The 14,775-nt window shown below is 40.0% G+C and overlaps 1 protein-coding gene across 9 annotated transcripts in view; it reads right to left on the bottom strand.

The window, feature by feature from the left end:
- The window catches only part of dgkb (diacylglycerol kinase, beta), a 57,992-nt gene that overhangs the window by 13,728 nt on the left and 29,489 nt on the right, over window positions 1-14,775 (bottom strand). For all 9 annotated transcript variants that reach the window (XM_070911299.1, XM_070911300.1, XM_070911304.1 and 6 more), the window contains one exon: window positions 7,531-7,595. In XM_070911299.1, the coding sequence (XP_070767400.1) occupies window positions 7,531-7,595 (65 nt within the window). The remainder of the gene's footprint in view (window positions 1-7,530; window positions 7,596-14,775) is intronic.

The raw sequence follows: 14,775 nt of genomic DNA, 5'->3' as shown, positions 1-14,775 counted from the left end.
AACTTTAGCGGTGTGCATGTGAGATCAGCTGGCAAAGATCAAAGAAAACAATGGCTCAGGTTTCCAGAGCCGCTGAGGTGTCGTTTATTTGCACAAACAAATCATAAAACAAAACTGAAAGAAGGGGAAATATACAAACTGTGCGGCCAGGAAAAGAAAAACGATTCAGGTGACAGTCAGGTGAGCTGAGAAAGACAAACCGCCTGGATCTGAACAACACACCCATGTTCATCAACGCTCCACTGGTTGGTCACCATATTAAAGGATGTCAGAGGCGATAAGCTTCACTGTGGCGTTGCTGTCCCGAGGCCACAGCACCTTCAGATGCTCTTTGTACCGGCCACACTGAACGCGAGGCACAGAGCCATTGATTTTCTTCCCCTCTGACACTTAATCTAACCCACAATGATCTACGACCTTATTTTCACACTAATTTCTTCTTGATCAGAGGTGATAAATATCGCATTGACATAACCAACTCTTTGTGCATTGCATCAATGCACTGTTTTGTTTAACATGACACTGCCTGGAGCGCTCCGACTCCGACTGGCAGTTTGAGAAATGACCTGAGTTGCGTCGTCTTGCCTTCAGAGATGCAGCGAGCGGTTTGAAAAATGTATTTCTTTCTGTTGCTCTGCACTGATTCCAAGGTGTATGATTTTTTACTTAAACTACTGATACTGGTATAAAATATCCAACATCTTCACAAACAAAGATCAGCCATTTAAATGACTATAATTCAATGTGATGCTGGTCTGAAATATGCTGTAGTCTTGGTAATGCTGTTGAAACAATGCTTATATGTAATGCAGACTTTTACTCCTGTGGCAAATATATTCATGAAAGTCTGACATGCAATGTTTTAGCATCCGGTTGAAACAGTTGGCGACATTTGAAGTAATTTAAAAAATGAAGATAATGTTACAGTTGAATGCTGTCCTCCTGTTTTTACATTTCACCTTGTGCGTTGAACAATTAGACACTACAATAATTTAACTTGAAATGAAACACATAATCTCATTTATGATACAGTTCCACCCTAAAACCATTACATTTTGGAACCGTTAAGACCCCCGACATGAACTTAGCATAGCAATATTGTTAATTAATTATTGTTTACAAGGCTTGAGGTGTTTTAGCAACGTGTTTATCTGAGGTCTGACACCTCCAGCGACACATCAGAAGGGAGAAGTTAGTTTCCAACCACATGTTAGTCTGTTAGTTTCTGCAATGAGAGAGCAATTGAGTCAGTTATCATTCAACATTAGCTTTTGAGAGTTGCTCCCTAAAAGAACCCAGTAGTTGTCATTGACAGGCTTCTACCTTCGCTCTACAGTGTCACTCGTGGCAGCGTGCAACATAATAAAAGCTCACCGAAATGCTTTAGTAGCTTAATATATTTAAAATCCAGCTGAAATAACAAACGGCAATTACATGTTTTTTTTCTGCAAAAAGATGTTCAAATGTAGTGTTGATATATTTGACTAAAGTGGGCGGGATTACGCATGTCTGTGATTGAAAGCCGAGCTTGCAAATGCACACAACGTAAACAAACCTGCACTGTTAGCTTACAAGCTACGGACAGTGGTGTAGAGGAATAAGGGCAACAACATTTAGCATCTAAACTGACCAATCTTTCAACCAGCTCGTTCAGCAAGCCACGGTGCAACACAAGACATAACTAGCTAGAAACTTGTAGTTTCAGTTTGATTTACTGAACAGTGTATTCTTCCTGTCCAGCTGCCAAAATTAAGGTGAGCAAAGCTCTGAGGTGGTAAAAAATCACCTTCAGTTATTATTGTGGGCTCGCTCACAGATTTCCAAGCAGGTGTGAGACTTTCTTAATACTCTGGATTTAAGGTAATATACAGGCTGCTGTATCTTCTTGGTGGTAGTCTTACACAGCCTGAGAGGAAGATCTGGAGACACGTTTTGCTGAAACATAATCACTTATTAACTATTTTTATTTGCAAAGCACCTCTGACTTCTGAAACCAAATCCATGCCCTTGCAATTAAGTTTTATATTAGATAACTTGATCGGCTTTATGCAAGCAATTCCTCTGTCCATGCAGATATAGAAACAATAGCACTCTGACTAGTATATGCACAGACATGTTTATACATAAATGTCTCTCTTTGATTAGTACAGGCCTTCTGACGAAACAAAACAAACAATTAAAGCAATTTAATTTCAGTTGGACTTAAACAAAACTAAAACACAGTCTTTCAACAGATTGTATTATGTCGACCGGTAGATGTCAGGGAGCCATGATAGATCAAGATAATATTCTTCACTATCATTATCAAGGCAAACTTGTAAATTGATCATGCTATGATTTCTTTTCATATTGTATGTGCAGAGTCTTGTGTGTGTAAATTCACTTGAGTGTATGTGTTTGTGTGTGTGTGTGTGTGTGTGTGTGTGTGTGTTCCCACTGAGCTGGGGACAGGGCCACAGGTGAGATCCCTCTAAATTACACACAAGTGGTCATTAATTATAGATGACACTTTGGTCACATAAACGATTTCATCCTCAAATGAGGTCCGAGGGCGGCCGCTACTGAGGTCCACCATGCGTGTGTGAGTGTGTGTAAATGAGTGTGTGTGCATGTGTAATTTAGAGCGGCATCACCTGTGGCCCTGTTCCCAGCTCAGCGGGAAACACGCACACACGTACGTGCGTGCACACGCATTAGCATGGGTGTGTTGATGGGTGCGTGTGTTGGTGAATCCGGCGGCCCCATCCAGCACATCGCAGGGCTTTGATGAACATACTCATTATGCTAAAGAGTGCTCCATGCCTGGGCTTCCCTGTGCCTTCAGGAAAGGTTAACTCAGGATGGTTACACAGCACAGCGAGAGCCTGTGGGCGCACGGGGGCAGAGCGGCTCTGGAGGAGCGAGCTGACGGTGTTAGATGTCTCAGGACCAAAAATAGATCTGGGTATGCAGAGCAAATATCATGGGAACATCAAGGCGCCATGATTGATGCCATAGAATAAACAAACATTGCAGGTGAAGCCACAGTAGCTTTCACGCTGCAGCTGAAAGGTCCCAAATCAGACGTTTTCTCTCGCAGATCTGATGTCGTCTGATTAGCGTTAAAGCAAAAAGCTGCATGGAGGCCAATTTTGTTTTCAAAATATGATCTGGGCGGCATAGAAAAGTGGTAAAAACTGGATCCTGAGGATTGTATGGAGTGAAAATAGTGCAAATATTATTTACCAGTGTTTGTAATTTAAATTAGCTTGCTAGTGTCGAGGCGAGTTAGCACATAGCTAAAGTCATTGCATTAAGTCAGTTCAGTATCGGTTATTGGTGGGTCTGAGTGAGTGAGACTGGAGACGTCCAGAGAGACTACTTTCCTCCCCTCTGAGACAGATGTCATATTATTGGTACCATGGCCGCTGGGCTGAGCTGAGATATAAATCCTGTTTGGGAATAAGAAGGCTTTGTGTCGGGATGAATTTCATACAGATTCATGACCAGAGTTATGTTCATTCACATCAGCCATCCATATTGGAGGATTCCACACCTCCCAATTTACACCCAGTGCCACCTTACTGGCACATCTAACCTTTATGCAGGAGAATGGAGTTCGCATTTTTATTAACTGTAACCACTTTCTTTCCCAAACCTTAATGATTTTGTTTTAGTTGCCTAACCCTAACCCTAGTTTATTTAATATAACCACAATCTTTCCACAACATGGGGGGAGAGTGAGGGGTATGACATGCAACAAAGATCCACAGCTGGAAATGAAGCAGGGGGGCGTTGTGTTTACATGGTATTTGTATTAACCATTTGTCTACTGGGCGCCCAGCTTTAACCACACCATAGTTACCAGTTGCAATTCATGTATTTTATAGAAACATTTTACGTTACACATAAAATTTGGTGATGGCGAAAAAGCAGAAATGTTTGCTTAGTGGGCGTGGCCTACACTGATTCATGTTGGTTCAGGAGTATTATATTATGGTGCTATTTGATGGAGACCAGGACAAAAAAGATAACGCACAACGCGCACCTGCTTCTTTCCATTAAATTTCATTAAAATCCATTTACAAGGTTTTAAGACGTCCTACTAAACAACAAGCAGACCAACAATGTGGGCATCATTTTGTACGAGAAATCTAAATCATTAACTGTTATTCTGCCTAAAATGTGTGTACGAGTAACATTGCAGAGTAAATATAATCTGTCCCGAAAAATAAAGTACAGATGGGCAGAAATGTTATGTGTCATGTATGTTGTTAATTGGTTAAGACAGTAATCTGGTTGGTGGCTCACAATCAATCAATCAATCTGAGGATCAGAGAGCAAATAAAGAACGAACCGAATGAAACTTTATAAAAGCACAAAGTTGTTCATTTTCTAAGCCCTCTCTCTTTCTCTTCCTCTTTACTCTCACTATCCATCTCTTTCCCTCAGAGTCAGAGATTAGTGTGTAATTACATGGGAGATCAGCAAAAAAAAAACGGGGGGGAAAAGGGGGTAGTATATTTTAACAAGGCGGCCGAGGAGGAGTGGCGATGGGGGAGGAGGTGGCGCAGCCCTCGTCACGGGCCGACTGATTGTCTGCTTTTAATCCTCAACCTCATTATCACCTCCAGGTCCGGCAGTGGCAGTAAATGAATCTATCTGCCGAGTGTCAAATCTTCACACCTTCACCCTGGTAATCACCCCAAGGTGCAAATACAGAAGATGGATAGAACCAGAGAAATGAAGGGAGGGAGAGAGCGAGAGAGTGTGTGACCCCTGAATTACATCAACAAAACCTCCTCAATTCATAATTAAGAGCACATACATGATGTTGTTTGGTTGGTAATTAAAGCTGATTAAATATTCAGTTTCTTTAAGGTCAAACCAGCGACAGAATGTATAGATTTGGTACATATGGGCCCTGAAGGGCCATTACTGCTGTCAGATTAAAGACCTACTACGTCAAACATTTGACATTTTTCTTTTTCCAAGCTGGTTTGTTTATTTATCTATTCATTTTGACCTTGAAACATGTCCAAGAGCAAAGGCAAGGATTCAAAAATACAATAATGCTTTATATTTTAAGAAGATGTCTAGATGTAGAGCATATTATATTTATTATTATTCTGGCTGTTATTCCAACAGTATAAAAGCATTTTGTTTGCCTATTGAACATTATCAGAAAGAGATTTTCAAATGTTTTGTATTTTCCAAAACATCCATCAGGGGATATTGAAATAATTGTACTTTTAATTATAGTAAAGTATAAATGAAATAAAATAAAAGTATAGTATAGCAAAATTATACTCCAGCCTGAGATTATTGATCCAGAACTCATTTTAAGAACCACAAACTAAAACATAAAATTATTTCGATATAAACGTTTTGTGCATGTTGATGATCATCTTTTCACTTCCCTCTATTACTTAACTAACGTTACATTAACGTAACTGAATTTATTTAATTTTTCATCTTCGTCAAAGGTTCCTGGATAAGCACGTTTGGAAAGTGGCATTATCATCGTCACCATTGTTTTTTTTAAATGATCATCATTTTCTAAAAGCTTGAATACTGGTGTTATTATTACTTTTTTATTTAACTGAAAGCTTCCAGTGCATTTTTGTATTAAGTGAGTTTCATGGTGCTTGAAGCTTGTTAAAAACTCATCAGAAACACTGCAGTGGCTCATTATTCCTTTCATTCATTCTAGACAAAAACATACTTATTGTAGACCCGATAAGAGTGAAATAAAGTCACCCCCGCCGCCCCAGACACGCTGCACTTTGCTTCCATTGTCACTGAAGTTCCTGAGAAAGAGCTTCCAGCTGCAGGAAAATGACTCCTGTGATAAGTTGCAATATACTTCCAATGGACACGAGCCCTTTGGACAAATCCAACAAAATCTATGCTACCTTGAAAAACTATAATCATGCATTATTGAATTGGCAAGGATAGTGTGTAATAGAGAGATCCTAAACCCATTCCCCCTCGTGAATTATTAATTGGATTCAAATAACAGACAGAATAATTTTCTTAAAATATCTCAATCATTTTTCACAAAGGCTTAAAATGGGGTAAAACAACAGAGATGCGGTCCATGTGTCCTGCGTGGAGACCTGGAAAGTGACTTTGAGTGACACACTGAAACAGGAAAACTGGATACCAACATCGCGACATGTTGGAGTAATAACATGGCGATGACTACCCAACCCCCTCTTTAATCCAGAGTCGATAACTCTACAGTGTCTCCTTCTCGTTGGCATCTCTCCAACATGGTGGCACATCCGTCGTAACCATCGGTAACCATTACACGACAGGCCCGGGTTTATTTGAAACCCCCTTCACTTCCCTTTGGACCATTTCGCCGTCACATCTGCATGTTCGAGCAACAAGCGGCAGGAGGATTGTTGGCTGAATGTTGTACTAAGGCCGGGGTAAAATATGATAATGAGTACAAATGGGATTATTAGGAGGCTGTGTGTCATCAGTCTGGCTGATCCATGATGTCAAACTAGCCAAGCAAATTCAATTAGGCCTGCAATTACTCCCTGGCGCTAGTGGAGACGTATTGGAGACGTTAAATATTGATGGAAACATAGATGCCACATTTGTTCATCTCCAAAGGTGAACGCATCTCCTCGAGGTAATCTCACATGCTAAATATGAAGCCTGGTCATTCGTCACGCTGAGCTCCAGAGCAGCAACACTGTCTGTTGTCATGAAGGAGCCACGCAGAGGTTCTGTAGGTTTGTTTAGACTGTGAGAAGTGTGAGATTTGGTTTCTGGGACGTTTTATTTTTATCGTTTTAAAAATAGAGACTTATTTCCATCATTGTCGTTGGTTTAAAAACAAAGAGGGAACATTAACGTCATTCAAGGAGGATGAAGATTATTCAGCTTTATATTCAGGACATACACCTTACGCAGGAAATAAAACGTGAAATTTCTACCCAAAAAGGTGGTGTTCATCTGGACCAAAACCAGTACCATCAGCCATAAAGGTGGAAATGTTTGAAATGACCTCAGCATCTCAAAATGTAAAAAAAACCCAACCAACCAACTTCCACTTTTGCGTTCAAAGCTGCATGTTTTATCACAAACCTGTGCAGCTGCAAGAATAAAGGTGTTGGGGCAAGTGATTAGACGTTGCATGCAGATAAGTGATAATAATTTGGCTCCTGTGAAGTCAATCTGTAACTTCCCCCATAGGCATATTTTTTGCAATATTAGAAATATTAGGATACAGATTATGGGAGTTGGCAGACTTTTCACATGGGGAATTTTATTTGTAAGTTTTATAAACCTTACGAAAAGAAAAGATTGAACTGTAGATGGGACATCATGTTATCATTGAAACGCCCATTTAGAAGCAACATACAGGATCACAGGTATGCTAATACAGTCTGTGATAAAACAAACAGATTTCCGTAATAGCGCTTTTATTTTGATTATTATTTTTGACAAACTTTTTTTTTTGACATTTCCAGCTTCCTAGTGAGCAGCGACGCTACATTACTACAACTTCACTGTACAAGTAGTCAAACTTACCTGCTGTTAAACTTCTCAGGATGCTTCTCCCTCATAACATGGAAACGATGTGCGATGGAGGCGTCCTGAAAGAGAGAATCTAAACTTTAGTTCACGTACTGCAAACAACGTTGACTTTTATTTAATCTTAATGTTATATGATTCTGGGATTAAATGTATACCCAACATGTAAAGCTCCTCAACACCCACAACATGAATATAACTATTTACATGCAGATGTTGCCTTTACATCTAAGGCAACCTCTTCCTCATTAACTTCCCCGACTTCTCTAACTGTGCAGTTACACCTTGCACGTCCCTTGTGTATATTTCTATAAGGTGAAAGAAGCTGTGTGCAGGAGGTGGCAGCAGGTTTGAGCCCAGGATGGAGAGGTATTGACAGAAGCCCTGATGAACAGCATGCTGTCTCCACACAGGCTAATTAATTAAACACACATTGTGAGTAATCACAGCTCCCAGCTAACCTACAGGATGCTGCCGACACCCCGGCAACCAAGTTGTTTTCTCTCTCCTGTCTTCCACCTCTCCTCTCTCTCTCTATATGTCACTCTCGACCTTCCTCTCATCCTTTCTGATTTTCCCATCCCACCCCCCCCCCTCCTCTCTGTGGCCTGGGGCAAAAAGTACATGCCTCATTGGAGTTCTTGGTGTTAAAGTGATACAGCTCATGTTACATATGTGAGTGTGGTGTGACTGACAGGCGCTTCACCAGTATATTAACACCATCTCAGTCTGGTAAGACTGTTACCTGGTATTTATGCGTGAACTTACAGAATAAGATATATTTAGAGTGGTTTGCAAATAAGACAGAACGATCTTTTAAAATGAGATGGAGAAAACGTTTAAACGTGTGTTATTTACGCGTGATCTGTGTTTTTCATCTGGACGCGTGTTAATGGGAGCAGACTGCATTGGAGGTGGTCTGGCTCTCTTTGTGGCCTGGGCCTGGTTTCACAAACCTATTTTAGACTGGTCTGTCGTGTCTGACTGGTCGTAATTTTGCTCTTAGATTAGTCAATGAAAAAAAGCCATTCTTCATTCTTCTCTCTGGTTGACAGTTTTAAGCCTATTTCACTTTTGACAACACTCTGTTATGCACTTATATCCCTTTTAGCTTGAACGTACATGTCTGTCTTTGTGAAGCGCTTTGATGCAAAACCTGTTTGCTTGTGCTTTATAAATGAAATAAACTGAAACTGAAGCCCAGCACCACTGATGTGTGTGGTCCTGGAGTACGCCTGTAAATCACAGCAGCAGGGTCAGACGATAAACCACCGGAGGTCAGCAAGGTTTGAGGTGGTCACCTAACGTCACCTCTTCCTGCTATCTCAAGCAGGTCCAGCGAAAAGCTAAGATCTGTTAATAGCCAGTATAAACAGGAGGAATGATTATAGCAAACAAAGCCAGTTTCAATGTTCACATGGACACCTGACTGTTGTTTTAAGACAGACTTGAAAACTTGAGAAGTGTCAAAGCTGTGTTCAAAATCATGAAATCAAGATGCAGTCAGAATCAAGATAACCAGAAAGCTCGTCAATCAATAATAATCCAGATACTGATCGCGTCATTAGCAGGTGTTACTGGTGTCAGAATGACAAAGCAGATATGAAGTGTTCATATTCATCAAGTATTCATCATGTATTAGTTGATATTTTATGGATCAGCTTCACTGATTATTTGATAAGTTACAAATGGCCTTTTTTCATTGTATGAACCTGCGTACTGGTTATTCAAATGTAGTGCAAGAACACAAAACTGCTGCCTGAGTAGTAAGTTAATGTATTGTATGAATATATGTAATACCTTTTGAACAAGGAAAACTAAATACATATGAGAGCAATTATGTCATAAAGCATACAGAGATCAGATCCTCGAGTAATGAACCAGACAGCGACTAAAAACACCGACATTTCCTTTAATTTACACTTCTGAGTCAATGCAGCAGAAAAATGCTGGCAAGGCCTTTGTGAGAAACAGACCAAACTCTGACAAACACAGCAAACTTGTCCGTCTCTGAAAACACCTCAAGAAAGAGTGAGAGAAAGTTGCTATAAACTTTTTGGGCTTGCCACCCTCCCCCCCTTTCCACTGAAGCAATCTGTTTTTGACCCACTCCATTTTGAGTGGCACTATTGAAACAGCACATACAGGGAGGACCCCCTGCTAGCTCTCTGTACAGAAATTTAGGAGAAGCCAAAAGAGAAAAAAAAAATCAATGGAGCTTCACTTGATGTCTCTTCAAGACGCTGTAAGCAGAAGACCAAAAGAATTCTTCAAGATCCCCGCAGACTCACCTCACGCTTCCAACGTGAGCCAGAAAGGCTGAGATGATGGATATATCTGAGAGAGTGTAACTTGATTTTCTTACAAACAGGACAATAGCTGCAAACAAGAGGGCAAAAACGAGGAGAGGTTGTCTCCCCTTTGGTTTCGGGTCTATTATCTGAGATCCGTACAAGTGGAGCTGTGGCTTCTGCAACAGTAAACAGCGATTTCAAGCAACCCGGAGCGGATAAAGCACTTTGTCATTCTACACTGATGCAGGTTTTTATGCTTTAAGTGCATAAATGTAGCGGCCTAACACTGCCATATAGCTGTTGATAGCTATATCAACATATATAACAAAAACCTTAACTAATTTAGTCAGATTTTACTTACAATCTGCTTTGAATCATTACTTTTGACCAGTGGTTCCCAATCTTATTTGGCTTATGGCCGCTGAAAACACCCATGATCAGGTTTTAGCCTTTGTGTGGACATTAATTGGAATTAATTGGAACCAAAGAATGATTTTTATCTCTCAGATTATTTACAAGCCCCCACAAGTATTAAGTACTCTACTAGAATAAAAGCGAAACAATTAGAGAAAGTCCTAAAAAATATACATAATTTTGTAAAACAAAAACAACAGCAACAACAAGATATCATCGTGGTACGATTCCGCCCAAAGTCTAATATATAAAACAATAATATTGATATATTTTGTCCAGCTCCATGATAAAAAAACAACCTCTTGTTTTTGCTGTTATGCAGAGGTTTGACTTCTCACTGCAGTGATGTAGAAGTGAACTCCAGGGTGTGTCAGTACAGTGTGACATCATTGGGCGTGGTTACAGGTGCAGACTTTTCAAACTGGTATTAAAAGCTCTTTGAAGGAGCAGGAAAATTTTTTTTATGTTCATACATGTTTGATTAAAAGTATTCAGTGAAGAAAATGTTAAAACTCTTTTTTTTTTTGTTTTTCTGAGTGGCTTAAATTACTACTCCCCACTAAAGAATTACCAAACGTTGTCCAATCCTCCGCTGTGGAGATTTTACCTGATTTCAGTTTGAGAGGTTGCTGCTTTCAGCCGATCTGTCTCCAGTATTAGTTTAAACTAGATGACAATTCCACAAGTCCACTTTGTAGCTGTTCTTGAGCTTTCACAAATCGTCACATGATCTTCATCAGCAGATGGAGTTTAATGTCGAAATCACAATTTTTCTGAGCTCTGTCATTTTTTGTAACTCCACCTGCTGATGAAGAGACTATGTGACGTAATTGAAAGCTCCAGAACAGCTACTAAATGGACCTCGTGGTGATGTGGTGGTGAAACTGTGTTTCCAAGGTGGAGAATGAACTTTGAAGCCAACACGGATGAAAAGTCCTGCAGATGCTCGGAAAAAATATACATTTTACAATTCCGTGACAACTGTGCAAACTCCATCTGCCGATGAAGATCATGTGATATGATGGAAAGCTTCAGAACATCTACTGAATGGACCATAAAACCTGAACCTGACAGGGGACGAGTCCATCACAAAGTCAACACACGTCGGACACGTTCACGTCTTCAAGCCTTGACCCCCTCGCGGCAGTGGGACGTCGTCAGCTCACTCACTCTCTCTCTCTCCCGCTAGCTGCCCTCAAATAATTACCAATGTAAAAATCTGGCACCCAAATTAATACAGGACATGTGTAATGTCCTCTCATAGCTCAAAGTTTAGTCCAATTATGAGTGGGCCCCAGCGGTTTGATGTGCCTTTCACTACGGGGGAGAATAATGGCTTTGACAGGAGCGCCAGGGTCATTAGGGCGACTGACTGCATTATGGTAGTGGAGCGCGCTCAGTGATTAGTTCTGTCTCTCACCCCTGGCCCTGATTGAGATCATTACACTTCACGTCACTTCCACATCCTCCCAAAGGGATGGCGCCATTAATTCTCAATCCAACTGGGCCGTGGCAGAAGGTTAGGTTGGAAGAATTTAGCAAAAAAAAGATTCACCTTGGTTCTTGGATTGAAATGACTTAGAAAATGAAGTTGTACCGAAGATGTTCCAGTTTCTCTCAGACTCACTAATGATTAGTGTCCGCAGCTGACGAACAATCAGACAAATACAAATGTAAAACTTCTCCTTAAATGACTTCAAATTCAAGCACACGTTTGTGGCGGCGCTCACCGTCCGTTGTGCTACTGCTGATCTTTTGATTTCGACGGTGTCATTACAGAAACAATCTACTCTTCATCTGCATAATCTCTGAGGTAATTATTAGCTTGACTTGTCGCATAATCTTTATTGTAATTTTTTTTATTATTATTATTATTATTCAACGGAAAGCAAAAAAAAAAAAAAAAAAATTGATGCAAAATGTGTCACAAAATATTATATCACACTCAAATCCATAGAGAGCTCAAAGTCTTCTTAATCCCCCACAAACAACTTCATTTGTCATCATCACGCCTGCTGGGTGCTAATCCCGCTCACAGAGCAAAGACAGTTGGGGTTATAATGACTTTATGAACCAGGCAGGCCGAAGCTGCTTTTAATGTTCTCACTGAGTTTGGTTGAGCAAGACGGAGTCAACACGTGACTTGAGGAGCTTTAAAAAGAAAGACAGGGGATGCATTAAAAACCACCACATTTGGTGTGAACCTTTGTTTCCTGCATGAGCCGACAGTAGTGAAATGACAAGTTCTTCCAAAATCAATGCATGCATGCAACCAGACTCAGATATCAAACAGTTTCTGGTTGTCTCGAGGTCCCACTTAAAGGTACCCTTTGGAGTTTTCTAGTAAACAAACAAGCACATTTCTGTTTACATTTTCACCAAAATTAATTGTGTGTACCCTTGAGGCCTAATAAATGTGCTGAATACATTTCCCTCCTCATAAAACATTTGCAAAGCTGATGTTTTAAATATTTCTGCATTGTTTACATCCATGAATGCATCAGCCAGTAGTCCTCTTTTTCACCAGTATCAGAAACACAAAACAGAGGAGCTACGATCGCTATGATCGCTACGTGTGTTGGCTCCAAAGCTACGCAGTAACCCCTTAACGCATGATTAAAAATCCTGTTTTTCCCGGTTGTACTAAGACATTAGTGCTTTAGCACACTCATTACGCCAAATCAGGTGAAAACTGCATCTTAAATCTTGCAAAGAGAAAGTTATTAGAGATATTAAGAGACTATTTATAAATGAAAAGCTGTTTGTTTCTGAAAGCAGGGTAAGAAATACAGACGTTATTGTAATTTTCTGAAAAGTCTTTCTTACACTTAGGTTTTATGCTGGATTTTTGCTAAAACATCCCTACATTAAAAGGTTTTCCAAGCTCGGACTCCCTTGAACTCGTTAACTAAACTGCCCTTTTCGTTCAAGTCGTTTCAGCACGCACTCATTGTGTGTTTCTAAAATGCCATATAAATAAAGTTGACTTGACAGTGCTGTCCAAAAGAAGCCCCGTCACAACACATCTGCTAAATCCACATAAAAAAAACACATCTTGAAACAAAAGATGAAGAAACGTGTTACATGTGTTTTTTTGACATTTCTATGGGGAAATGAATGCACTTAAACATTAGGATGAATGTTCAGAGATTGATTTCACACAGTAACCACTTCCCCCTGTACACATCACCATATGTTTGGCACTGTAGACAGATTACAGCCATTGTTCTCCTCTATCACAATGTTAACAAGACCTGTCCTCTAATATCCTCTAACATCGTCATTAGGGGCCCAGGCTGGAGGTGTTATTCAACTAACATTTGTAAGGCCATGCATCACTTATGTCCCTGCCACAGTCTGTACGAGCCTGACAACATCGAGTGGCTCCCTCCTCTACCACCTGTAAATGTCAATTACCATATTTCCCCCTGACATTTATCAGTAATGGCTAACATGAGCTACGTGAAATCAGTGTCATTATGGTGGAGATGGACAAAGGGGGGGTGCTGACGGCTGCCTAACACCACGGAGATACACAACGCGGCTTGTTTGTCAATCAGAGGCGGTTGAGGTTTGAGCACATCTCAATAAAGGCCTAACCAGAATGTGATCAAAACAAATAAATTGACTGGTTATGCTGTTACTGCAGGTACGGCGTATTGTTGTTTTTTTTAACATGACAGAACCAAAAAGAGTGAATTTGATTTTCAGCGTCAGTCTGCACTTCTGAGGCTTCTGTCTTTGTTCTGTTTTGGTTTGTATTTGGGTTAAGCTGTTTACTGGCACCTTTGCTTTTCTGCGACTGAGACTCTTTGTCACCGTGATTAAACTTAACTGTGGTGGTGAAGGTTTGAAAAGGTGCCATATGCTTCTTCCACCAGCAGTGCACAAGTGTGCCATTACTGTAACCCTGCAGTCACAGCCAAGTGTGGGTTCTCTTTGTGCTGTGTTCACGGTTCAGAGTGCTTATTGTGGAACTTATTGTGGCGTCTTTATGAAACCTGCTTTAAAAGATCCTGCAAAACAGAAGTCATAAAATACCACGAAGAGAAATCTGGCTTTAAGAGTAGCTCCAAATACTCCAAATACTGCTTTTTGTTCCATGATGGTACAACAATTAGTAAGATTATTAGTAGCCTAAAGAGGTCAATAATCACCCTCTTTGTGCTGTTATTGTCCACTTTATATCAGCAACACAATATCAAAAGATATTAATGTATAGCAAACTAGCATGACTATGCTAGTACTTCTTTTTAATCAGTTTTTTTTTTATCTTATTACTACATTCTTTTCCTGTTGGTTTTATTGTTTTTATCATTTTATTGTATTGTTATCAAATGTTTTACTTATTGTTTATTTTCATTAACCCTTTCATTTAACCCTGTTTTGTAAAACACCTTTGAATGAAAGTTGCTGTACAAATAAATGTGTTATTATTATATTATAACTGTTTTGTTTTTTTATAAACCAGTCGAGCTCAGTGGTTAGGGTTTTTAAAAATCTGGGTATTTAGTTTGTTTATTTTCATTATTGA

The sequence above is a fragment of the Enoplosus armatus genome, chromosome 9, assembly GCF_043641665.1.
Source record: "Enoplosus armatus isolate fEnoArm2 chromosome 9, fEnoArm2.hap1, whole genome shotgun sequence".
Classification (NCBI taxonomy): domain Eukaryota; kingdom Metazoa; phylum Chordata; class Actinopteri; order Centrarchiformes; family Enoplosidae; genus Enoplosus; species Enoplosus armatus.
Note: the sequence above shows the minus strand (reverse complement) of the source record. Positions and strands in the feature narration are given on the sequence as shown.